The following is a 27296-nucleotide window of genomic DNA, read 5'->3' as shown; positions in this document are numbered from 1 at the left end:
AAAAAAAAAAAAAAAAAAACTGGAAAAAAGAAGAAGGAATGAAGCAGGATTTGGGTAGTGTACATGGAGTTTGCCGCGGAGTTCACGATCAGAGCGGAGCTTGACGTAAATACGCTCATCAAGACTCAACCTTATGAGATCCAACGGCTCCTTAACAGTGCTTTCTTCCTCGGTCGCCATTTCCGCTGTCTCCAAGCTCTGTAATCGCAAACTGAAGAGAGTGGGGTTTATGAGTCACCCATCCCTACAATCATCGGTTTGGGTCGAAACCGAATTTCAGTCCATAACCAAAATGCCAGCCTCAATAGCCCAATACAAATCATCATTTCTCCTTTCGACCCGACCCGACCCGACCCGACAAGGATCCAAAAAAATTTATCATTGGTCCAAAAATTCTCTCTCAAAATTTAGATTTTCCATTAAAAAAATGTATAAAAAATAAGATTTATAACATTCGTAGGAGGGTTCATCATCCTAGGGACACACGTTTTTAGATTAGATCAGGTTCAACTAAATGAAAACTTCGTGAGTTCCGTTGGTTTATGGAATTTTAGATCATTTTGAAAGTTCAACCGTTCCTTGAAATAAAATGGTTATTTTTTTTTCATCCCGAACTAAAAGTGAAGTAAGAATACTTTTAACTTTTTTGAAAGGATATTATTGAAAATTTGAAAAGTTAAACTTAAAGAATACTAATATTGGTTAGAAGTAAGATATGGAAAACGTGATTGTCAGATAAAACAAAAACAAAATCCCCTTTAAACTGGAAAAAAAAGGAAAAAAAAAAAAAAGGAAGGGAAAGACAAAAAGTTTACCCCTAAAGGAATGCTTTTTAACACGCAGTTGAGTGTAGAAAAACAGGAAAATAATGGCCCGGGAATCAGAGGGTTCAGCCAAAATCGAAAAAAAAAAACTGATGCTAATTCTAGTAGACGAGATGCTGTTCAAACATGTCCTATGATTTACACAGCCCAATAGCAGGAATCCAGTTTTTGTCATGATTTGTGACGTCAATTTATAATGTCTCCCCCCGGATCCTCCCATTCATTGAACCTGTATAAACAAAACCTACGCATTGCTATTGGCTACTCCGATCGGTTCCTTCNCGACCCTTTTCCCTTTCTCGATCGCCACGCACAGCCAATTAGCGCCAGGATCTGTTACTCTTCACCTCTTTGCCTTGCTTCCGCTCTCCTCCTCCTTTCTGGGTTTTGGTCAGATAAGTGCTTTTACTCCTTTGTTCATCGCTTTGCTTTGAAGGGCTCTTGCTCTTATCTTCCCCTTTTCTGATTTAATCGCTCTTATTAATTATGGGTTTAGTCATGTTTGAAGGGTTTCTTTTGATTCTTTTGGTTTCTGCCCAAATGGGGTTTGTTTGAAAGAAATTTCCCATTGTCTAGTGGGGAAATTTCGACCTGGGCGTGCCTTTTTTTCCATTCTTTATCAATAGGGATGATTGGTGATTTAATAGTTCAAGGTTCATATGAACAATAGGATTCTGGGCTATGCGTTTTTGGGTATGAGATAAAATGTTCTTTTGACATATATGGAAGGTAATTTATCACAAGGAGGGTTGATTCCAGGAGGAACCTCTTATGGAGGTCTCGATTTGCAAGGACCCTTTAAGGTTCATAGCCAAGCACAACACTCTCACGCCTTACACCAACAACATCATCCTCATACTCGTCAGGGATCTGCGGCCAATCCTTCCATTCAGGAGGGATTTTCACTTTCCATGGGAGTTGTACAAAATTGTGACCATGCCATGTCTTTGGTAGATTATAACAAGGGAGAAAGGTGTAAAAACTCGGCTAGTGACGAAGAGCCGAGCTTTACTGAGGATGGTATTGATGGTCATAATGAGACGAGTAAGGGGAAGAAGGGATCGGTATGGCATCGCGTGAAATGGACGGATAAAATGGTGAAGCTTCTGATTACAGCAGTGTCTTATATAGGAGATGATATTAATTCAGATTTTGATGGGGCTGGAAGAAGGAAATGCCAAATACAGAAGAAAGGTAAATGGAAATTGATATCAAAAGTCATGGCTGAAAGGGGCTATCAAGTTTCACCTCAGCAGTGTGAGGATAAGTTTAATGATCTCAATAAGAGGTATAAGAGGCTCAATGATATAATTGGGAGAGGCACTTCTTGCAAGGTTGTTGAGAACCCTGCACTTCTTGATCTTCTTGAGTATTTAACAGATAAAGAGAAGGATGATGTGAGAAAAATTTTAAACTCGAAGCAACTGTTCTATGAAGAGATGTGTTCTTATCATAATTCGAATCGACTTCATCTGCCCCATGATCCTGCTTTGCAGCGTTCTTTGCAGCTGGCTTTTAGAGCAAGGGATGATCACGATAATGACGAGCCAAGGAGACACCAAAATGATGATTTTGATGAAAACGAACATGATGAAACTGATGAACGTGATGATTTTGAGGAGAATTTTGCACCTCATGGGGACAATAGACGATCATTCGGGGTATTAGGAGGCTCAGTGAAGAGGCTAAGACGAGACCAAGACCATGATGATACTCATGCCTGTGGAAAATCCTTGAGTTCTCATGCTCACTCACAAGCACAGTTTGCTCAAGCTGATACAGCTCACTTAGAAACTGAAGGTATGAAGGGTTCAACATCGCAAAAACAGTGGATGGAGCTTCGTTTACTCCAATTGGAAGATCAAAAGCTTCAAATTCAAGTTGAAATGTTGGAATTGGAGAAACAGAAGTTCAAGTGGGAGAGATTCAACAAGAAAAAGGACCGTGAGTTGGAAAAAATGAGGATGGTAAATGAGAGGATGAAGCTTGAAAACGAGCGCATTGCACTCGACTTAAAGCAAAAGGAAATTGGCTCGGGATTTCATTGATCGGCTGCTATAATCCGAACAAAGTTTATCAGGTTGGAAGATTTTCTTTCAATTAATCTACTACTTTGAATCATTGAGCTGCTGTTGTTTATATATTTCTGGTTATGCGAGTAATGAGAGTTTTATTTGGGTATTTTTACATTGCCTTCATCTAGCATGTAAAGTTAGAAAGGTGACAATACAAATGGCTGCTTTTCACTGTTTTTCCTTTACTTATGTGGAATCTGTCGTGGTTGAGGAATATGAAGAATGGTTGATATGTGCCAAATTGATGCCATTTCTCTGAATTAATTCCACAGTTTTGGTCATTCTCTAGTATACAGATGATTGATTACATGTTCTACTGGATTATTGAGCTCTTTAAATGGAGAATTGCATACTATCATCTCTCAATGGATTTCGTGGTGCTTTCTTTGTTCATTTTACGTTTTCGATAGTCAAATATTCGTAGCTCCACCGTGCATTATGCTCATGGATCATCTCCTCTAATTCCCTAAGAGGCTTCAAGCTTCGTGAAAGAACAAAAGTCTTGAGTTATTAATGCCTCATTTGATAACTATTTCATTTTTTTTTTTTGTTTTGATCCATGGTTGTGGAATGAATTTCATTTTGTAGATAGAGAGGATGTTAGATTTAGAGAAGTTGTAGCATCTCTGACTCTGAGGTTGTTTTTCCCTTTTATGTATATTGATCATACAAACACATTTCACCATCATCCACGGTAACTTCTAGCCCTGCTACGAGCTCGCCCGTTCGCTCTGGGAATTCTTGCTTTGGAAACAACTGCTTGTATTCTTATATTCTCATTAAGAAATGTTCTTATGTAGATATCTTTATTTTGTCGTTCCTTTTTGGTTTGGGAGTTGTCAGGTGTGAGATTCCACTTCGGTTGGGAAGGAAAATGAAACATTCTTTATACGAGTGTGGAAACCTCTCCCTAGCAGACGCGTTTTAAAAATTTCGAGGAAAAATCCGAAAAGAAAAGTCTAAATAGGACAATATCTACTAGCGGTGAGCTTGGACTGTTATGTTAAGGTTCTGGTTCCGTTGGTTGTTAATACACTAACAGGTGGGAAGAATTAGTATAGTTTAGTGCAAGGTTACATTTTCTGTTCTTGGCACTGTTTGCTGCATCCATAACACAGTCATGAAATGCTGACTTTATCACTTGAAGTGTCATGAGAGTGAGCGTCGGAGTTCCATTTTAAAAACACACAAGCACGGTGGTGCTCGAACAAGTCGAAGCTCCCAAATCACATACTTTACAAACCTTGATGACCATGCTTGAAAATTATGAGTTAGTATGAACTGCATTGTGAGATCCCACATTGGTTAGGAGGAGAACGAAACATTTTTTATAAGTCCAAATAGGACAATATCTGCTAGCGGTAGGGTCGAACCGTTACATGCATAAAGATGAGCCCCTCAGCTGGGGTGAGTGTTGTTGTGTTTGTGATGTTGAAGCAGGTCACATAGCAATGGGAAGGCGGCAGGAAGGGTAAACCCTGGTGTGATGTATTCAGCTGGAGCATTCAAAGCTACAGATTGGTCATGGGGTGCAGGTATTAAATGCTCTTCCCTTTTTGTCTATTTTAATCATAATGGGCACCAAAAGTATATAATTAAAATAATATATACTTGAAATTTACATATTATTTTAATTCAAGGTTGGGACCTTATTCTAAAAAATATTTAATATGCTCACTCTCCTGGCAAAAGCATAGGGCATATTCATAAATATAGACATATTCCTTGGTTAGTGGAGTTTGTCTATGTTTATATAAATATCATTATTATGAAATTATGGTATATATAATATAGTATTTGTGACAAACCAAAACTTGTCCCTAAAGATATCTTATAAGAGAGATATGTAATTCCCAAAATGCCCCTATTTAATGACCCATATGCATTGTCATCTACCCTTCATTAAACACCTACTATACTCGTTCGTACGGTCAAATGAATTAATGAATTCGATTACTTCCCTAAAGACGTTTAAGTTGTCCGTCTGATTGCAGTATTGTAATTTTAGCTAAAAAGTCAAATGTTTGAATCTTCACGTTTTGTTGAACTAAAAAATATACTTTTTTTTTTTAGAGATTTTGGGGTTCGATGAGTTTTTTTTCGAAAGATTGTAGGTTCAATATATTTTCCATATATGATGTAACGTTCTTGGTGTGATAAATGTAAAGTATGGAGATTTGACCCTTTAATTGTAAAGAAATGAGTACCTTAATAGAGATGTCCATGAGGCGGGGCGAGGATGAGGCCTTCCCCGTCTCTATTCTCGCTACTTATTTCATTTCCCATTCCTGCCAATTCCTCATTTATTTTTGCGAAGATTAGATTCTCCATGAGTCTTATTTATTTATTTATTATTATTATTATTCTTTTAAAAAATTAATTTATTTTAAAGTTTTTCATATTATTATCTTTATTAAAAAAATTCCTAATTCAATATATTTATGAAGCAAATAGCAACATAATTTTTAAAATTTTAAATTCGCTATTTAACCATTAAGAAAATCTACAAAAATTTAAATTTCAATATTACAACGGATTTAATAGTTACAAATAATTTACTATATATACACATACACACATATATAAACAGGCGGGGAATATAGTCTCTTCGCTGGCCCCATTCATTTAACAGAAAAAAAAATGTTTCCCACTCTCTCTCCCATTCTCCGTTTATATAGGGAATTTCCAGTTGAATGTGGGTCCATGCGAATAAAATGGACATCTCTAAATATCTACCGATAACATTAAGTTGCATTTACATCGACCTCTTTATTTCGTGCATTGATTATGATCTATATGGCAAATTTATTTTTTCATACGTTAAAAATGTATAGAAAAAAGTACAATAATTAAATTGGGAGAATTTCGTAGGTACCCCTCCTATTTATTTATTTATTTATTTATGTAACACATACTTTTATATTTAGATATCAAAAGTATATTGAATTTTGTACTTAGCTTGTTGGACACTCCATACCCTAATAATTTAGTAAGTCAAAGTTGCCAAAAAGCCAGAATTCATGCCTCTTTTATTAAAATAAAAATAAAAGCATTCAATTTCATACTCATTATTACGTAACACTTTTAATTTACTAAAATTACACATAAATCTATTCTTATCCTACAACTTTATTTATATATATATATATATAAATAACTCTACTCAAATGTTACGTCCACACATCAAAATGGCCAATCAAAATCATCATGGTGCACGTTCTTCTTGTCCGGACAGTTACAAAAATTTTCAAAAGATCTCGTAATCGTCTAACCTACTATCAACTCGACAACTCGATTCTATAATAATTACTACTTTCATAGGAGGTTCAGTCAATTGTTATTTATAGATTAGAAATAAATAAAATAAAAATGGAAAAATAATATAATAACTGGAAATTAATTGACGAATTAAAAAATAAAATTAAAATTTGAGGAAATTATTAAAAAAAAAAAGTAGGGTATTATTATATATTATGGCACTGAAATTTTATATTTATTAATTTAGAGTGCTTTAAATAAAATAAGAAGAAGTAGATGGAATAGAAGGTGTCGATATTCACTGAAATTATGGTTTAGTCCTTGTTTTCAGCTGACACTGAATCCATTTCCCAACGCAATTCCATCCATACCCTTGATCCTTCACTCACTGTCAGCACCCACGTGCCTAGCATGCTTTGGGCACTCTTGTCATTTCACATCAACCCGCATGCCCCACGTCAATTTCCAAAATTAGTGGGGTAGTTTTGCTAATATTCTCTTATTTTTATATTTAGCCAAAGGTCCAACGTGGGTCCCACTTTTTTTTTTTTTTTTTTTAATATTATTATTTAAAATTTATTAAAAATAAAAGACCCTATTTAAATATATAAATTAAATTACATAAAAGAGAGAGAGTATTTTAAAGAAACAGGAAAAAAAGAAAATAAAATTTTAAAATACGTCGGCGAAAAAAGGGTTTTATTTTATTATTGCCCTCCACGTAGATTAATGACCGTATGATTAACTATATGACGTCATCCTTCGTCAAATGAACGATAAATAGATCCTTCCACACAGAAAAAACATTGATCTGCCACGTACTTGATAACTGCTTCCTCCCCTAGGCCCCACCTGCTCTAACGCCGTTTACGACGTAACGTGCTGTTAGTTAGCCGTTAGTTTTGAAAATGAGACAAATGTGCAATTCCCTCTCTGCCCTTACTCTCCCAACTTCTGTTTTGCCAGCTAACGGACGATGGCCTCGGTTTAACTGTCAACTGTCCAAGGTTAAAAACGTAAATTCGTATCCAGAAACGATATATTTAAGAGAATTATTTCTTCAACTACCCTTTTTTTATTTCTCACTTTTATTTTTTATTCATATATTATCTCACTTATATATATATATATTATCTCTATCTTGATATGTCGTCACTATTTTTCATTTATTTCTTTAAGATACGTAATAAATTGTTTCCTTCCTCGTTTAGATTATTATATAAATTTAAAATATATTTTTTTTCTTCTTATTTTGTAATGATCGATAACAAAATTTGAATTAGACATGTGGCTAAGAGCACTCGTAACCGGGGTTCAATGACCCAATTATTATGGGTGCGCTCTACTAATGAGTCAACTATCCATCGGTATAAGCCTCCTACCAGAGGCCCGTTATGCCAAAAGCCAAAGAAACCTCATCTCTCTCGTTTTTTTCGTCCCCATGTTTACCACATAGGAGACACAGGGGCTCGTAAAATAGAGATCCTAACCGATACCAAAAATTCAAATATGAAACTAGTATTTATGAGTTTTATTTTGTAAGCTTTTAAATTAAAAAATCCAAAATATTTTATAACAAAACCCAAAATCTTAAATTTAATAAAGGTCTTAATAAAAATTTAAATTGAGAGGAATTGAATTGTTTAATTAAACAAGAACGACAATAAAGTAATTAAAAGAAGAAACTTTATTATTTAATTGTGGACATACACAGTTCATGGGCTCGATTTAAGAGAACAGAGGACCAAAAAGAGAACACAGTTCATGGGCTCGATTGGAAGTCTGGTCTCGAAGAGAGAGAACAGAGGACCAAAAAGTTGTGGCTCTTCTGGGTTCCCTCGTAGCTAAAGAAGAAACGGTAAGTAGCTTTCGGTTCGAACCATGGCCGCCCTCTGAACATATTCATCGCTTCGATTCTGTGTTGTTTTTGTTCTAATCAGGGAGTTTTTTATATCAATTTCTTGTGTTTGTTGCTATCAATTAATTTTGTTGAGTGATTCTTGTTCGTGGAGGTTCTTAGTGGGTTATCTTCAAATGGGTCCTGCCCCTATCCTCTTGGTGGAGCAATGATTCCAAAAATTTCCTTAGTGCTTTTGCTTTTTGTGGCTTTTCATGTTCATCCAACACTTTCTGAAATCTAACCCCATTTTGTTTCAATTTTATTGGAATTCTGTGTTGGATTTAGTTTGTGTTTAGATGATAGCATTGTTGCTGTGTTTCATTGGAAGGCTCCTGTGTTCCTTATCGATCTGTGGGAGATTTAGTGGTAAAACTCTTTGTATTTTGAGTATCATTTAGGGTTGTTCTTTAGTGTTTTTGGCTTGTTTTTTTGCACTTGTTCTTCCTAGTTTATTTGATCAGTGTTTAGAATCAGATTGTTCATTTCCCAGTTCTTTTTTTCAGTTCATCTTTATATTTTTCGTTACTTTCTTCGGATTATCGAGTTGAATCGAAGTAAAGGACACAAAACTGAATGTTGAAGTTTACTGGACTCTTCATGTGAGATCCCACATCGGTTGGTGAGGAGAACGAAGTATTCCTGGTAAGGGTGTGGAAACCTCTCCCTAGTAGATGCGTTTTAAAACTGTGAGGCTGATGGCGATACGTAACGGGCCAAAGTGGACAATATTGGCTAGCGGTGAGCTTGAGCTATTACAAATGGTATCAGAGAGGACTTTGGACTCCCAAAGGGGATGGATTGTGAGATCCCACCTCGGTTGGAGAGGGAACGAAGCATTTCTCACAAGGGTGTGGAAACCTCTCTCTAGCAGTTGTGTTTTAAAATCGTGAGGCCGACGGCGAAACGTAACGGGCCAAAGCGGACAATATCAGCTAGCGGTGGGCATGAGCTATTACAAATGGTATCAGAGTGAACCAGACACTAAGCGGTGTGTCAGCGAGGACGTTGGACCCTCAAGAGGGGTAGATTGTGAGATCTCACATCGATCGGAGAGGGAACGAAGCATTCCTCATAAGCATGTGGAAACCTCTCCCTATTAGACGCGTTTTAGAATCGTGAGGTTGATGAGGATACGTAACGAGCCAAATCGGACAATATCAGCTAGTAGTGAGCTTGAGCTGTTACAAATGGTATCAAAGCCAGACACTAAGCAGTGTGCCAACGAGTACGTTGGACCCCCAAGTGGGGTGGATTGTGAGATCCCACATCATTTGGAGAGAGAAACGAAGCATTCCTCATAAGGGTGTGGAAACCTCTCCCTAGCAGACACATTTTAAAACCATAAGACTTCAAGCGATAAGTAACGGGCTCAAGTGAACAACATCGGCTAGCGGTAGGCTTGGGCTGTTACACTTCAGTCTCTAGGAAAGTTCTTATCCGGAATTAGTGTTGACTAATCAAACAGGCTCGGGAAACTTCACGATATCGTGCTGGATGCACCTTTTTCCATGGATTTTTTGGATTGTTCATGAGTATTAGTATGGTTCTTTGTGGTAATAAGATTCCATATTTGAATATTATGTTAGTATAGAGAAAGTTTGATATCAAGTAGTTTGTTACAAAAGATAGAACCAACAAAAGAGCGGTATTTTATGCGCTTTAGGTCCATGTGATGTTTGCTTTATGTTCTTTTGAAGAATCTTCTTTCCTTGCTTTTTGCTTTACTATATATCTCTCCTTCCTTTTCTTTCTTGCTTATTAAGTATAGCAGATGGAAACCAATCAATGTTCAGTGGATTTGCAGATGGAGTTCTGGTCATCCTTCAAGCACCTTTTTGTTCGTACCCTCTCCTCGACGCTACATTAACACTACTAGGCGCCTTTTGTCGAACGGGGTAGATGTCATTCCGAAGCATACTTCGTGATGTGCGGGATGGATTTGGAAGCTTATCGAGGCGTAGTTTTGAGGTGAGGCTGTCTGGAAATTCCAGGGGTAAATCTCATGGACCAGTTCATGAGTTTCATGATGAACCTCTGCTAATTCAGACTAGTCGATGGGCTAGCCTTCCGCCCGAGTTATTGTGCGATGTGGTTCGAAGACTGGAGGCTAGTGAGAATACTTGGCCTTCTCGGAGAAATGTTGTTGCTTGTGCTGCTGTGTGTAGGTCATGGAGGGATATGTGTAAAGAAATGGTCAAAAGTCCTGAGTTCTCTGGGAAAATTACGTTCCCGATCGCCTTGAAGCAGGTCGGTAGATGGTTTTCTTTTTAATGGCTGCGAAGCAATGTTCATGTAGAATAATTATTCTGTTCTGTGTACTTCACACTCTAATTGTAACATCCTAAGCCCACCGCTAGCAGATATTGTCCTCTTTGGACTTTCCCTTTCGGGCTTCCCTTCAAGGTTCTTAAAACGCATCGGTTAGGGATAGGTTTCTTCACCCTTATAAGGAATGCTTCGTTCTCCTCTCCAAATGATGTGGGATCTCACAACGGAGCCAGCGTCCTCGCTGGCACACCGCCCAGTGATCCCACATCGGTTGGAGAGGGGAACGAACCATCCCTTATAAGTGTGTGGAAATCTCTCCCTAGCAGACGCGTTTTAAAACCTTGAGTATTAAAACCTTGAGAGGAAGCCCAGAAGAGAAAGTCTAAAGAAGACAATATTTGCTAGCAGTGGGCTTGGCTGTTACAATTAGAGTGTTGGATTGCCACGTTCTTGGTCGTGCTCGGACCATGCGTGTATGCTTGACTGCTCAATGTCTATATGGCGATGTGCACTAATCTATAGCTTAACCATGCTGATATGCACTTTTTTGTTTGCAGCCTGGGCCACGTGATGGCACTATTCAATGCTTTATCAAGAGGAACAAATCTAATTTGACTTATCATCTTTATCTTTGCCTTAGTCCTGGTAAGCTCGTTTTCTTAACTATGCAGAATCTTTCTTTTATTTTCTACAATTATGAACTTAAATTCCTTGTTGCTTTGCTGCATTCTATCCCTGGGCTTAGCACGGTCACGGGTTAATATCGAAACTGTAACGGCCCAAGCCCATCGCTAGCAGATATTGTCTTATCTGGGTTTTCCCTTTCGAGCATCCCCTCAAGGTTTTTAAAATGTGTCTGTTAGGGAGAAGTTTCCACATCCTCATAAAGAATGTTTCGTTCTCCTCTCCAACCAATGTGGGATCTCACAGTCTACCCCCTTCGGGGCCCAACGTCCTCACTGGCACTCGTTCCCTTCTCCAATCACACCCTTCGTGGCCCAACATCCTTACTGGCACACCGCCTTATGTCTACTCCCCTTCGTGACTCAGCCTCTAGGAGGCTGGTGCATCGCTCAATGTCTGGTTCTAAACCATTTGTAACAGCCCAAGTCCACCACTAGCAAATATTGTCTACTTTAAGCTTTTTCTTTCGGGCTTCCCCTCAAGGTTTTTAAAACGCGTCTGTTTGGGAGAAGTTTCTAAATCCTTATAAAAGAATGTTTTGTTTTCCTCCTCATCTGATGTGGGATCTCACATAAACGAAGCTTGAGAAAGTCTCGGGCATGACTCAAAGCCAATTTTACTTGTACATTTGAAAAGGAACGAGCTTTTTCTGTGAGAACTGTAACATGATCGTGGAGAATTGTCATGTCGGTCTTCAATAAGAAACTGAACGTTTATACAAGTTTTGCCTGCTCGTACTATCGAGTTCTTACCACGAAACTCTAATATGAGAAATAAGTTGACTGATTCGAACATTTGAACTTCTGTTTGGCTTGACGAAAACCGCTTCCGTGTTAGGATTTCCTTTAGTTATGTTTTGAACATTAAACCATTGCATAATCATGCAGCTTTACTTGTTGAAAATGGGAAATTTCTTCTTTCTGCAAAAAGAACGAGGCGAACTACTTCTACGGAGTACGTTATATCGTTAGCCGCGGACGATATATCAAGATCGAGCAATGGTTATATCGGAAAGCTAAGGTATGCTGCTGATGAACCTTCAATTGTCAAGTTCATTATATGTAACTGAACTGTGGTTGGTTCTATTTCAGATCAAATTTTCTGGGAACCAAGTTCATTATATATGATACACAGCCTCCTTACAACAGCAACCAAATCCCGACGCTTGGCCGAAGCCGAAGATTTTACTCGAAAAAGGTCTCGCCGAAGGTCCCAGCTGGAAGCTACAGCATTGCACAAATTGCATACGAGTTGAACGTATTAGGTACAAGGGGACCCCGGAGGATGAACTGCACCATGTACTCAATCCCCAATTCATCTCTTGAGCCAGGTTGTTCGGTTCCAGGCCAGCCCGAGCTCAATCCTCGCCCCCTCGAAGACTCATTTCGTAGCATGTCATTCTCCAAGTCGATCGATCATTCCACCGAGTTCAGCAGCTCCCGCTTCTCTGATGTTGCAGGAATGGTTGCTAACGAAGATAGCGAGGGGAAGGATCGACCCTTGGTTCTTCGGAACAAGGCGCCTAGATGGCACGAGCAGTTGCAGTGTTGGTGTCTCAATTTTCGTGGGAGGGTGACGGTTGCATCGGTCAAGAACTTTCAGCTGATTGCTGCAACCTCAGCTGGTGCAGAAGTGGCGGCGGCAGCAGCAGCAGCATCACAGGCACCTCCACAGCCCGCCCAACCTACGCATTCCGACCACGACAAGATCATTCTTCAGTTCGGAAAGGTCAGTAAGGACATGTTTACGATGGATTATCGATATCCACTGTCGGCATTCCAGGCTTTTGCAATATGTCTCAGCAGCTTTGACACTAAATTGGCATGTGAATAGACCAAGAAAGACACCCAACACTAAAGAAGAAACAGGATTATGTGATTTGAATGCACTTTGTTGTATCAAATTAGAAACTCTCACTCACTGCAAAGAATTAGAACCATTTCTTTCCGCCTCTCTCAAACTCAACTCATTGCTAACTGATATTGTCCGCTTTAGCTCGTTACGTGTTGCCATCAGCTTAACTGTTTTAAAACGCGTTTATTAGGGTGAGATTTCTACACTCTTATAAGAAATGTTTTGTTTCTCCCTCCAATTGATGTGGGATCTCACAATCCACCCTTCTTTGGGGCCTAGCGTCTTCCCTGGCACACCGCCCGATGTCTAACTCTGATACCATTTGTAATAGCCCAAACCCATCACTAATATATATTGTCTGCTTTAGTCTGTTATGTATCGCTGTTAGCTTCACGATTTTAAAATGTGTCTACTAGGGAGAGATTTCTACGTCCTTATAAGGAATGTTTTGTTCCTCTTTCCAACTAACGTGGGATCTCACAATCCACTGCTTTGGGGGGTCCAGCGTCCTTGCTGGCACATCGCCCAGTATCTGGCTCTAATACGATTTGTAATAGCTCAAACCCATTGCTAATCGATATTGTCCGTTTTACCTCGTTGCGTATCATTATCAGCCTCATGGTTAAGATTTCTACACTCTCATAAGAGATGTTTCGTTCCCTTGTCCAACCAATGTGGAATTTCACAGAAAGCGTAATTCCAAACATGCTCGAGAGATTAAGACATGAATTATTTTTCTAAAGCTTGATAGCTCGATCTCTTGCTCGACCCGTATTAAACTCAAAATAAAAAAAATAAGTGCTTATTAAAAATTATTTTAATATAATGATGATTATTGTTAACTTTTACTATCTAAATAATGAAGAATATGTTGCCAATCTAACTAATTTATTAAGATTAATGATTACAAATTATGGTATTAAAATATAGCAATCAAATGTGACCCATTTTTTCAAATCTTAATAACACTCAAATTTCGAGATTTTCGAGATCATACATTTCTAACATATAAAAAAAAAATGAACTAATCTATCAATAAAAAAATTTCAAAATTTTAAAAAATGAACTGATCTATGAATCAAAAAATTTAAATTTTATGTCTAATAGAACTCTAAACTTTAAATTTTATGTCGAGTAGATCTACAAATTGTTCTATAAATATTTTTTAAACATTCATACACTAAACTTGTAATTTAACTTATTCTTTACTCATCTTCACGTTCTTAAAGATGTTGCATTTATAATACTAAACCACGTTTCCAACGTATATAACTGTGTGTAATAGTCGAAATGTTATTCAATTTTTTTTCATTGGGTAGTCAAAGTAAGCATAACTCAACAATAATTAACATGTACTCGATGGTCGAAAAAAATCATTGAGTAATTCAAATACAAGTAACGAGTAAATAAACTATATAATAAAACATATATACAAGAAATATTGTGACAGACTTACGAGAAGTGAGCACCATATACAAATATCCACCCTAAATTCAAATCATTCAACCTTCAATCTTCTTCTTCTTCATCTTCTTCACCTTCTTTGCCCTAATTTTCATGGTGGGGTTCTCAGTTTCCTCTTCAATGGCGGTTCTTCCTCCATGGATTCCCACAAAATAGCTCTCTTTCTCTCTAACACATGAATTTATATACCAAATATTGGGTTTTATTTTTTTTTTTAATATAATGTAATTATTACAAAATTATATGTATTATAATCTGAAACAAAATAAAGTTTGATTCTTTAAGATCAAATCCCCCAAATAAGATTGATTTTAAATAGAGGGAGATGGTGGGCAATAACCCATGATTTAGAGAGAGAATTAAATGTTCATTAGTGATAATAATGGTGTTTAATTAACATAAATTAATTCATTAATATATTTTTTGGTAATGCAAACTTGCCTTTACATAGTTTTTTGGTATAAATTTGTTAAAAGGTGATGCATATGAGCTCCATTAATCTTTTTTAAATTAAACAACTCAATTATCTCACAGATATGATATATTGATTAACATATTGGTAAGCGTGAAGCAATAATCATGATTAAATTAAAACCCCAAGAGGCGTTTTGTACCTTCCGATACAATTAATGATAATTATTGGATATAACGAGAGAAACTTTCTGTTTCAATTAACGATAAGGTACCAATTAACATATAAAAATTCGATAATGGGATCTGGGATCTTTTACTCTGCTCTAATTACTGTCGATTCGAGTACAGCTTCTCAAAGATTGACTATATAACAACTCAAGTTCACTGCTAGCAGATATTGTCCTATTTGCGCTTTTCCTTTGGGAGAGGTTTCCTCACCCCTATAAAAAAAACGTTTCGTTATCCTCCCCAACTGATGTGAGATCTATGGGAGAGTAGATCGTGAGATCCCACATCGATTAGGGAGAAGAACGAAACATTCTTTATAAAGGTGTGAAAATCTTTCTCTAACAAATGTGCCTTAAAAATCTTAAGGGAAAACCTGAAAAGAAAATCGATAATCAGATCTTTTACTTTGCTCTAATTACTGGCAATTTGAGTACAACTTCTCAAAGATTGACTGTATAACAACTCAAGTTCACTGCTAGCAGATATTGTCCTTTTTTGCGTTTTTTTTTTCATGCTTCTTCTTAAGGTTTTTAAAACGCATCTGATAGGGAGAGGTTTCCTCACCCGTATAAAAAATGTTTCGTTCTCCTCCCCAATTGATGTGAGATCTCTGGGAGAGTAGATCATGAGATCCCACGTCGATTGGGGAGAAGAACAAACCATTCTTTACAAAGGTGTGTAAATCTTTCCCTAACGAATGCATTTTAAAAATCTTAAGAGGGAACCTGAAAAGAAAAGTCCAAAGAGAACCGTATCTGCTATGGTGGGCTGCTTGAGCTGTTACAAACAGTGGTTCGATTTTCCATCCTGCAATGGTTGAATTCAATTCGAGTATAATTTAGTAGATAAAACACTCATTATCATCTTGGAGATTGACTGTTGTTCGATCTTGAATCCTACAACGGCTCAAAATTACAATTCAATGCTCTTAAAAGTAGCAAAAGTTGAAAGGTTGAGAAGCTGAAAGGAAGGAGGGATTAATTAGCAGTTAAAGATAATTAATTAGAGGGCACCACTTATAATGGGGAGTTACATAAACTCATCAACTTCACTTCATAAATAAACCAAATCCCTTCATTTTTCCACAAGTACAGAAAATAAACAGAATCCTTCCCTATATAAACCCTACACTACAGAAAACACTAGCAAACAAAGAAACTTAGCTTCCTTGTCATCCATTACCAAATGGCCTACCTTCCAAACCTCTTCATTCTCACATGTCTTCTAGTTTTCGCCTTCTCATCCATGGCGGAGTCGACGCAGAACCCAACAGTAAGCATAGCGACACGATTGAAGGTAGAAAGCAATGCCTCAGAATGCTGGGGATCTCTGTTTCAACTCCAAGCATGTAGCAGCGAAATTATCACATTCTTTCTTAATGGAAAGATTCACTTAAGTCCCAAATGTTGTCACTCAATCGATATCATCCAGCATAAGTGTTGGCCAACATTACTCAGCTCATTGGGATACACAGCAGAAGAAGGCAACATTCTAGAGGTTTATTGTGACACTACTGGTAGCAAACCTCCAACGCCACCCTCACCTCCACTGCCACCATCCATGGAGCCTGAAGGTCTTGCTCCTTGAGAACTAAAGGGGTCTTAATCGTGGGCTTCTAGCTATTATGAGTTTATGCTTATCTATGTCTTAAATCTTTACATTTTGCTTATTATGAACTACCATTGACATACTGCTACAATAACATGATATTTTATTTTCATCTAGCAAGCTTTATGAATTAATGTATTTGAATGAATGAAATACAAAAACTAAGAATGAGAAGAACATATTTCTGTACCTATACCTACAATAGCATTGCAGATCAAAACCTGAGACCACAAGGAAGGCAACACCACTTTTCCACTTTTAGAAGAAGCCATTGGAGAGGGCTTCCGAAGTCTTCCTCATCGACAGATACAGGTGGAAGAGGCAACTCTGGAGGTAAATGATGATGAAATGCATTAACAGCTGCTACAACCCCATCCTCGCTCTCTATAAGTTCTGCTATTTCAGCTGCTCGACGTTTTACCTGGTTCATTTGATTCTCATTAAGATCCAATATGCATCGAAAAAACCGAACATTCTTTCCAACTTTAAGTTGAAAGCCTACATCTATCAATTTGAACAATCGTTATTGACAATCCCACCTCAGGCTGGAGCATAAAATTTATAGCATTTGACAGATTCCCGACGTTTAGCTGAGATATAGGGATCGGTATCGGTCCAAGGCCCTTCTGATGTGTTGTCTCGCCCCAGAAAAATTGATCTCCAAAGAACGGTACTATGGTCGTAGGGCACTGAATTTCGAATTTTAAAATCAGAACTCATAAAACAAATTTCCCATCAGAACGAATCATCTAGACAGTTCTTACCCCAGCTTTAAGTCCTGTGCTCGTAGTTCCAGCACCACCATGATGAATCTGCAGCCCCAGATGATATAATATAAATAGATCACTATGCATTAATACAGTAACCCTTAAGAAAACATATTTTAAAGTGATTTCCTAGTGATGAGCCAATTCCTCCAAAAATAATGTATGTTGAGGGTGGGCTGTGAAAGTTACAAGAACAGTAAAAATTCAGGGAAGTGAACATGACGAATGCTGAAAAGATTCAGCCTTTGGAGTCTGCTTCATGAAAGATAATGTTTTAGAAAGTAAGTAGCACTCACCACAGCTGAACATCGACAAAATAGCCAATCATGGGGGTAGTCTTGTATAAGGAGTACATTTTCAGGAACTTTTATACCTGTACAAGACAATTCTATTCAGGAACTTCTCTCTAAACCGCATGGCTACAATCTCCAAAGTTATCATAGTTAACAGTATCAGAATAATATTGTCCCTTTCTAAGGAAAGAAAGACTAAATTTAAGTCAAATTCTCTAAATACTAGGTAATCTGAATGAATCCCTACTATAGGTAATCTAAATATAATAATAATCCCTAGATACTAGGCAACTAAACCTAAATAATAATTCCCTCGATGCTAAAATAATAATCCTATAAATCCAACCATATAAATTAGGAGGGTCAACTACTCCCCTTGTTTGACAGGATTATACAAATATCCTTCAACACGCTCCTCAAGTTGAGTAATAGATATCATTTATTCTTATCTTGGATACCAACTCATGAATTACAAAAATATCTCCGAACTTAAAAGCTAATCCTTCGACAAGTTCTATTATTGGAGAAAAGATTTTCACTTCACACCGTTACTTCTAGCAGGTAAGCTCTTGGTAATGATTGATATCCCATCATATCCTGTCACACCTAAAATCAGATATTACAGTGATATTGGAAAGTTGACGTTAAAATAAATTTGTTAAAATTGATTCCAGGAATTTGGATGAACATGAAGGAACAGTAACTGGAAAGAAACAAGGAGAACCGAGAAAACAGAATGCATAAATGGGAGACAATCAGATGAAAATGAAAACAATATGTTTTACTATTGATGCATATTCTCGCTAGACCGACAGACTAAACTACTCCCACTATTGGCAAGTATCAAATCCATAGCTTGTGGTGTCTAAGAAAAGATAGGTATAGAGTGTCCACAGTAACTAAAAGCAGTGAAGAGTGGTAGAATACAACCATTAAATGGAATAACTTTAAAATGTAAGATGGAATAATACACTTACAATTTCCTAGGCCTCCTAAACCCCGGTCAATTATCCCTCTTTGCCCTGTTTCCTTTAATGCCTCCAATATGATATCAGTTGTCCTCTGAGGCTCCGCAAGAGGCTGATCAAGCAAAAGTAAAAGTTCAATAGCTTTTACGCCATGGGTTCACATACTTGAAAAACATTTATAAGAAAAATCAATGGGCACATTGAATAGTAATTAACAAATGTTAAATCACTATTTAACTCAAAAGCTTAAACTAATGCCTATTGGGTTAGGGTAACTATAATCTCTTGCCAATACTTTTTAACACTCCCCTAAAATTCCTAACAAAGAATTTTAAAATGATACACTTACAACCAAGGATCCTACCCAATGATGCAAGATAAAATGAATTGCAAGAAAAATGGAGTCCATGACATTTGAGATTTGACCAACAATGATATAAAAATATTGTGGTGAGGTCACTATACCATACTCCCGAATCCTACATATATGGGTTTTGTTCCTTTTTGAATCCACTGGACGACCGCCTCTTCAGGCTGATACTTGAATCCACGGTCCAAAAAACAATAGCCAACAACATCAACTAAAGGCCCCCAATCTGCAAATAAGTTGCACCATATGTATAAAACATAATTATATGTATTCAGAAACTCCAAGCACAACACACTAAGAATATAGGTAGAAATCAGAGTTGGCAATGACGTAAGACATCCTAAACTTGTAAAAGAAAAGGTGAGCAAAAGAAGACGAAGTTCAAGTTCTAAAAAACAATATGAAATTCATATGAATAATGGTCACTAAACTTGTGCAAAGAGGTAAAAATAGTGAATGAAGAAGACAGATACCGAAGAGGTTTTTTTCTATTTGGTTCTCTACTTCCATATTCGGAATAGAATACCAAAAGAAAAAACTAGTTTAAAAGTTAAGCGAACATCAATTTTGAACACCCCAACCAGATAATCCTTCCAAGCCAAGCTCTACTTGTTTCCTTCTTAAATAATCTTACTGCTCCTCGATAATGCCTATTGGGCCTGAATCAATGAGTAGAATCTGTTCTCTTTAGACTACAAATGTAAACATGATTCGTAGCATAATGGTGGAGTACATTTTTCAACTTCAGTTAAGCTATAGATCTCAGACCAAAATGGATCCCTGTGCTCAGTAATGAGGATTGTTAAATCCACCCACATCCAACAATTTGGAGATGGAAGCAAGCAGAGGATGATGATTTGACTGGGTGGTCATCTCTTTGATCATCTCTTGCTAAAAATACCAAGTCTCGACAGTGAAAACCACTGCAAATTTGATTGCAATGAATGAGAGAAATGAAGCCCAGTAGGAGCACTCATGAACAGAATCCAAGGTTTTCCCTCGTAGCTCACTTGTCCAGAGAGTTAAAAAAATTGTTCAAATAAACATCATCCAGCAATTAGAGAAGAACGTGTTGCTGCTTTGCCAAATTTCAATTGATCTCTCTCCTAATGGCTTAGCCCAGACCATCCATCCAATTACTGACTAACTAATCATTAATGCGTATTCAATCGATACTTACCATATCCCCCTTATGTAAGGCCTTCAAATGCAGTAAATAATAAGAAAAAGTAAGCAAAGGCATAATAAACACCAAAAAAAAAAAAAAAAGATGAATAAAAATAATTTTTCAATTTTTTTATTTAATTCAGAGATTGCATTGTACCCTTTGGCTTTGGCACAACGGAAGGACTCCACATGTAGGCTGTAGGCAAATGAGAAATTGATCCACGATACGTACTAAAATATGCAATGGGAGCAAGATTCAGCTTCTTCCTCCTGAACTCATTAATGGAACCCCTTATTCCCCACCATATCAGTAGTTCCACAATGATATAAGAAATCTGGATAATGCAATAATGGTGATGGAACATCGTTACTAGTGAAATCAGCTAAACAGCTGACTCATGAAAAGAAAATTTTGCTATTACAAGAGAGAGAGAGAGAGAGAGAGATTTCAGGCTCCAAACAAGAGTACATACCCAATAACCTGTATTTTGGGGTACACGTGCCAATGGATGGGGAAATTCATTTGTTGGCCTGCCTATCAATAGAAAACGTAAGAAGAAGTGATCTTACATTTTTATCCATATTGATTTAATTCAGAAATTAGGAGACAATAACCAGACATAAGCTTAAAGAATTACAGGTCCTTTTTCCTTCTTTAAACCTTTGGCCTGCCCAACCTATGCAACTAAGAACAGCTTCCTCATAGATCAACCTGCCCAGTCAATAGCATTGTCTAGGTTGTTGCATGGTAAAATACACCTCACCATCAGCTATCAAAACAATTTTTTTTCATACTGAGGTATGTAAAAGAGAAAAAAAAAAAAGTTGAGAAATATGGAATGAGGTGTGTAAAAGAGCGATCGAATTTCCTATGAATGTAATCCAAATCGCTGAATAGAAGCCAAACTCAAAAGTCCTTTTGTCCAATGCTATTGAAGCCATCCTTTCAGTTTGGGAGATATGGGGGAGGAATAAAGGGATCTTCAAATAGAATAATTGGAGTTTCCCAGAGATTTGGATCTTTTTAGACACTCAGACTCAAGATGGTGCATTGTATACAAACTTCATTGTAACTATGTCCTAATTTCCCGTTCGATCAAGTGCAGTGCGTTTTGCAAGCTATATGGCTGCTTGGGAGATTCACTATCGCCCTCTTTTGTATTTGGGTTAAGTAAATGTGTTTGTTTCTTATTTAAAGAAAAAAGTGAACATAATCCAAACCAAGCACCCCATGAGAAATCCTAAAAGGAAGGTCACTAATCTTTCTTTTCCACAAGACTAGAACAGGAATCTTCTTCCCAAAATGTGTACTAGAAACTATCAACATCAGCACAATGACAATTATAATCAACTTACGTCCAAGGCATTGTAAAGAAGATATGTAAAGGTACACGAAGAGCCTCAGCAACATGTGTATGCCCTGCACCACAAATTAAATAAATAAGCACAATATGAAATTTGGAAACTAACCTTTCAAAAAAAAATAAAAAATTAGTCGAAAAGCAACTAACAAAAACGATACTGATGACCCAGACCTGTTTTCAGTAACACTTGTAAGACATCAAGAAATAATTCAAATGGTTGATGTGCATCTGTTGGAAAACACACCTGAAGAATGATATTGAAGTGAGATGCTTAACTTTGCCTACAATCACTCACCATAAGCCGGAGCGTTTGCAATAATTGCCTGAGCCCTAAAAGGCATCCCAGTTTCTAGATCTGGTTCGGTGCAAGCAGGAAGTGTGGACTCTATAATGACCTTTAGATGTTTCCTTTGGACAGATATTTCTCCTGGTCCAGACGGAATGAAACCCTTGTTTCTGGTCATATCTAAAATTGAATTTTACAAAATCATTAATGCACGACAAGCAACTGAGAAAGAAAGAAAATAAAAAAGACAATAGTAAGAAAGCAAGCTCAATTATATTATTATTGTTTTTTGGATAAGAAGAGAGAAAACTCTAATGATTATACTAACCATATCAGGCATAATTAGAGAACTATAATAGTATTAGCAAGCTTTTTTCCTTTTCACAAGAACCTCCATGAGAATCTCATAGTTAATAGAAAATGAGTATATCATTGAAGCGATAGATCACCTTCCTATTCCTTTAAATCCCTCTCTCAACATCCATATTTGAAGAGCAGATAGCTAAGAGATTAAGAGAGTCGTCCTTATCCTAAGATCTTTATTAAAAAAAAGTCTGAATTGGGCGGATTAAATACTCAGGGACAAGAGTCAACCAAGATGTCCAAGTAGACAAGAGAAATGAATTGATTACCTACTTAGCGACCTTTCATTTTTTATTTAGGAGAGTTTTTTATCACTTCCATTTGCACAGGTTTTCCTCTTATGTGGACAGCTAAACTTTGTGGCTCAATGCAATTAGAGTACTGTTAAGGAAGCATGACTAGAGAAAACTAGGATAATGTTTCAGGGTTGAGTTCATGAATGGGGGAGTTTAAGGGAAATAGTGTTCTTTTCTCCTCTTGGCGGTCTCCCCATCAAGAGTTTGGTAATTGTGGTCTTGCGACTTTGTAGAGGGTCTCTGTCATATGGCTTTTGTTTATTAAATTTAATCGAATCAATGAAATTGAAGTCAGTTCCTCAAAGAAGACATGAATGAGTAAATCAAGATATCAAACTCAAATGTAGAAAGATCTAAACAAAGCCAAGAAAGTTCATGGATTATTAAATTTATTAAAGAGCTTCTGATGGGCAGTAGCCACAGTATCAGGCTTGACACACTGCAAGATCAAAGGATTTCTTTAATGGAGGAATAAAAGATTCTTCTGCTCAATCAGTGGTCGTGAAATTATAAACGAATAGATATTCTGGTGATCCATGGTATAGTTTAAGATGTAATTGAATTTTATCATAGCCATTCTGTCAAATACAAAGAATGAAAATATATCATATTCAGGACTTCATTTTACTAACTGAATAATGTCAAATTGGATGTCTTCTGACATAATTGGTCATATTCAAAAGCATCAATAACCAACAGACTTTCAGAAGATGGAGATATAAATTTGTCTAAGGACCTAATTGAATAAAATTTTGTTTTACACTTATCAAATGAATTCTATAATAATTATGCAATCAAGAATAGGTAAAGAAGTGTGTAAGACATAATGCATCTAAGTCTTTAAAATTTAGGGCATCTTACATTCAGCCAAACCACGAGAGTCACCACCCAGAGGATAAAAGTCAACATCAGCAGACTTCACAAAGTTTCTGAAATTAGTATGAGTGGCAAGCCTAACACGATGGCCAAATTCCTGCAAGCAAGCTCAGAGAATTATACAGAGTTAACAAAAAAAGGAAAGAAAAAAAAAACAAGAAGAAGAAATCACTACAGAGCATCAACCACAATGATTTTTTATTAATAACTTCAATTTTTTAGTAATGGGAAATGGATTAAAAAATTATTCTAATTAATCCCTGAAATTGAACATTGAGATACAGACTCTAGATGCAGTACTAAAGAGGCAAATCCAGCACCTTTTCCAATCAGGGCAATTCACTATCGTAATAATTTCATGATGACAATCTTCTTTAACAATTTGTGTAGACAAAATCCAGTTGAAAAATTATCAACAAATTAACTCACTTGCACCTCTAAGATCAATAGACAACCATAGTTCAATGACAGCCAGATCACGAGTTCAAAAAAAAATGGTGAACAGAAAGACAATAAAAATAAAGAGCAGGTAGTGAAAACTAATAAACTATTTCAAACATGCCTGAAGCTTCTTTGCGATGGCCAAGAACGGCTGCACGTCTCCTCTTGTTCCAACAACAAGTATTGCAATGTTCAGCCTTGGAATCAATTTGATGGACTCAGGAATGATGTCATCAACTTTGGGAGATGACCCTTTCAAGGTAGGATGAAGCTTCAAGAGTTCTGAAGCAGCAGGGGCATTTTTCTCTATATCAACTTCTACAGTCCCATCATGTTGTATCTTTACCAGATCTGCAACTAATTGTTTCTGCCAGCCAACAGAGATATTAAACATTGAATCAAAGCATATCTAAACTAGAGCAAGGAACATGGAGCAAGTACGAAAAAACAATAAAAAAGCAAAAATGTCTATATTTTCCTTCAGAAACACCAAATCACGAAATTAGGCTCAAGGATAGAGGCATCTTCCACCTAGATAATTACAAGGATTACAAGAATAAGCCACTAAACATGTGAAATAAGTTATAAAGAAACGTCTAGGCACACTTATCATTATGCATGATGAACCAAGCATATCAAGCACTAGATGCATGAGCTCAAGTTTTTTAATGAGAACATGGTATTCTAATAACTACCTCTTTATCCCCTGACAATTCATCAAATTTGAAGTCAGGCCTCTGTGTACCTATCCACTCAGTCATGGATATGAAAAAAGTGACGTTTTCCTCCTCTAATAGTAGACTTCTTCTACTGCTGATAGGTGCACTAACACACTGTTCCTATAAGTGGGGATACCTAGCGCCCTCAATTTATGAAGGAAATGGCTTTCCAAGCAATCTAGCCTCCAAGTGTCGAGCACATTTTATTCACATTGTGGTGGATCATTACACAGTCATTAGAATATGATTGCAGAGGACTGGTGTAGTAAGTTCCTTGCAAGTGGAGAAAATCCAGATTTTTTTTGTGGAGAGTCGAGTAAATCACTTATCGTGCTTCGCTCGCTTTATCACTGACATGATAGTGCGTTTCTCTACTGTCTGTATCCTCCATATGCCGCAGTGCTCTGTGAAACATGACACTTTTATGTTCCATCTCAACCAATTGCAATTAGCAGTCTAAATTTCAAGTGTTAAAGAAATAACAATGATGCAACATTTTTCTAACTAATTTGCAAGTAAAGATCTCAGACGTCCAAAGTAAGATATCAAGATGACCATAAAGATGCAGTTGCCATATGGGAAAAAAAAAACAAAATAAAGCAAGTTCTTGGAGGTGCAGCCAAATTAAATTGTTTAGTTCCAATTCTCAGCACAGCATTTGAAAATTTAGCTACTGTTGTCAGATGTCCTAGGATACAAATATAATTAGTAACAAAAATTTCAATGATTTCATTTTTCTGAAAATGTCACTAGATACTCTAGAAAAGATCATCCAGAGAAAAAGTTATACAAATTGTTTGAAATATTGGATACCAAGTAAAACATTCTTCAAGTAATCCCAGAATAATCATTATTAGTCATTATTTTCATGCAACATGATATTAGTAGATTTACACTAACATGAAAATTATTCAGCACCTGAATATTATAATTTTTACATAGCAAAGTGCAAATAAATGAAATAATTATAGACACATAAAAAAACAAAATAAAAATAAAAATAAAAAACGGTAGAATACATGAAGTCCAGAACATGGACGACCAGAAGCTTATATGTTAACAACTTGCTGACAGGAAAATTTTACGAACGTGTTGTTATCGATGGTCACCAATTATCAAGGTCAACACTTTGTGTTGTAGGCAATATAACAATAATATCCTTGGAAGGCCAAAAGTTTGAGTTTAACGAGTAGGATTGGGGACTATACGCTTTAATCAATTGAATTGTGCTCAAGTTGGCAACACCTAAAGTTAAGTTTGAGGCCTACTGTATTTGAAGAACTCTTAATGACCTAGGACTTCTACTATACATTAAGTATTACACATATATATATAACAAACTAATTTCATCAAAGCGTGATCAAGCAATTCACATGAACTATTTCTTAGTACTTAAAATATCAACTCAATGTGATAGTTTCGATGTTCAAAATATATGTAACCATAAAGAATAGTAGAACTTGAGATTGCTGTACACTGACCTCTTGAAGTAGAGGAACTAACATTCTTGAACTCAAGAGACTAGAAGATCTCAAAAATTGATAATTGATGAATTGGATAATTTCAACTGCTACACATAGATTCTGAGTAAAAAATTTCACGCAAATGCTTGCTAACTAAAGGCCCACGTGCACCCTTGGCCACAAGCACATCCTTCTTCACTCCTAGGCTGCTAGTGCTAGCTCCCTCTGCCAATTTTTCAGAAGCATGGTCAAATTCAACTTTGACACAGTTAAGAACGCCCTAAATAGAAGAAACCCACAATCCCAGAAGTCACAATCAACATTATTAAAGTCCCAAATCATTAAATTAAGCACACTTTGAGCTGGAAACAAAAGAGAATAGCATGGGTACTTCGCAGCTAAGACTAGCAAACCTCATCTAATGCGTACACGAAAGTTCATGGTGCCTATTTTAAACCAACCCGCCAATATTAGCGACCAAAAACATGGGAAAGGAAAACTAACCCACTACACAGCCAGTGAAGAACTCACACGAGCTGCGCCTTAGTCTCGAAACTCTCGGCAAAAGAACTATAGAGATACACAGAAAACCAACTCCGAGAAGCAGGACAGGGACAGGGATTAAGCACAGATATTGGCGCCATACAAGTCAAAGAAATCCATTTGAACGTAAGAATTCTGCTTTCGTAATCGCTTCCCTGATTAAACAGATAACAGGACCAGAATTTAATGGAATTTAAGGCACCCACGGAGGATTATCTCTTTTCGTCTAGCTCTATGCGTCTCTGGTACTGAAACTATGGCTCCAAAACGAACCCAATGAACTGAAACCCGCAATTAAGCTTCGTAATGGATCACGTGAAACATGATTTCGCCAACTGTTTGGCGCTTGAAGAAAAAAATGAAAACTCAAATGTCGGCCAAAGTGAATCAGAATCGAAAATTGAGGTGCAATTTCTATCGTCGTCCTCTAGGTAATCGACCCCTAACTTTTCCCCCTAAATATTTTCACTTCATCTTTATTTTTATTTATTTTTTCCATTTAATTCTTTTTTTTTTTTTTTAACTCAAAACACAACTTAATCATTTAATTTATACCATTGAATTAAGTAAATATAAATGAATATTTTATGAATACCAATTCGTTTATAAGTCTCGTAAATTTATTTTTTTATTTTTAAAAATAATCTACCTTTCTAACTTAAAAAAATATATAAATATTTTAGTTTATTTATGTATGATAGCAGGTAATCTATACATCATTTCAAATCAATTAAACTTTAATTTAATTTAGCACGATTATCATTGTTAATTTGAAATTAATTATTTATTAATTTAAGTAATCG

General features: G+C 36.6%; 4 protein-coding genes across 8 annotated transcripts in view; 2 read left to right on the top strand and 2 right to left on the bottom strand.

The window, feature by feature from the left end:
- The window catches only part of LOC111445386 (sm-like protein LSM3A), a 2249-nt gene extending 1969 nt beyond the window's left edge, over positions 1-280 (bottom strand). Inside the window, exon 1 of the mRNA XM_023083734.1 lies at positions 64-280. Coding sequence (XP_022939502.1) covers positions 64-180 — 117 coding nt within the window. The 5' untranslated portion in view covers positions 181-280. The remainder of the gene's footprint in view (positions 1-63) is intronic.
- A 627-nt stretch (positions 281-907) lies between these two features.
- LOC111445294 lies at positions 908-3163 on the top strand. Its single transcript, XM_023083588.1, has one exon. It carries the CDS (start codon positions 1547-1549, stop codon positions 2870-2872), a length of 1326 nt encoding a protein of 441 aa, XP_022939356.1. The 5' UTR covers positions 908-1546; the 3' UTR covers positions 2873-3163.
- Positions 3164-7912: 4749 nt separating this feature from the next.
- On the top strand, positions 7913-12964 carry LOC111445284 (tubby-like F-box protein 8). 4 transcript variants are annotated; one of them, XM_023083569.1, is made up of 5 exons: positions 7913-8015; positions 9862-10304; positions 10883-10970; positions 11897-12029; positions 12101-12964. In XM_023083569.1, the coding sequence occupies exons 2-5, from the start codon at positions 9957-9959 to the stop codon at positions 12840-12842; spliced, it is 1311 nt and encodes a 436-aa protein (XP_022939337.1). In that variant the 5' UTR covers positions 7913-8015; positions 9862-9956; the 3' UTR covers positions 12843-12964. The 4 variants fall into 4 exon arrangements, with proteins under 4 accessions (XP_022939337.1, XP_022939339.1, XP_022939338.1 ...); XM_023083571.1 differs by having other exon boundaries at positions 7930-8015; positions 9851-10304; XM_023083570.1 differs by lacking the exon at positions 7913-8015 and adding an exon at positions 8059-8423.
- A 3693-nt stretch (positions 12965-16657) lies between these two features.
- Positions 16658-26908, bottom strand: LOC111445283 (sterol 3-beta-glucosyltransferase UGT80B1). 2 transcript variants are annotated; one of them, XM_023083566.1, is made up of 15 exons: positions 26455-26904; positions 25969-26175; positions 24464-24891; positions 23890-24135; positions 23313-23424; positions 21802-21972; positions 21499-21562; positions 20616-20673; positions 20300-20477; positions 19071-19201; positions 18615-18717; positions 17641-17717; positions 17342-17389; positions 17117-17266; positions 16658-16998 (listed from the first exon to the last, which is right to left on the bottom strand). In XM_023083566.1, exons 3-15 carry the CDS (start codon positions 24527-24529, stop codon positions 16792-16794), a joined length of 1611 nt encoding a protein of 536 aa, XP_022939334.1. In that variant the 5' UTR covers positions 24530-24891; positions 25969-26175; positions 26455-26904; the 3' UTR covers positions 16658-16791. The 2 variants fall into 2 exon arrangements, with proteins under 2 accessions (XP_022939334.1, XP_022939335.1); XM_023083567.1 differs by having other exon boundaries at positions 16841-16998; positions 17080-17266; positions 26455-26908.
- Between the last annotated feature and the right edge of the window lie 388 nt (positions 26909-27296).

The sequence above is a fragment of the Cucurbita moschata genome, unplaced genomic scaffold (assembly GCF_002738365.1).
Source record: "Cucurbita moschata cultivar Rifu unplaced genomic scaffold, Cmos_1.0 Cmo_Scf00007, whole genome shotgun sequence".
In the NCBI taxonomy this organism is placed as follows: Eukaryota; Viridiplantae; Streptophyta; class Magnoliopsida; order Cucurbitales; family Cucurbitaceae; genus Cucurbita; species Cucurbita moschata.
The sequence above is the reverse complement of the archived record's forward strand: the minus strand, read 5'-3'. Positions and strand labels throughout refer to the sequence as shown.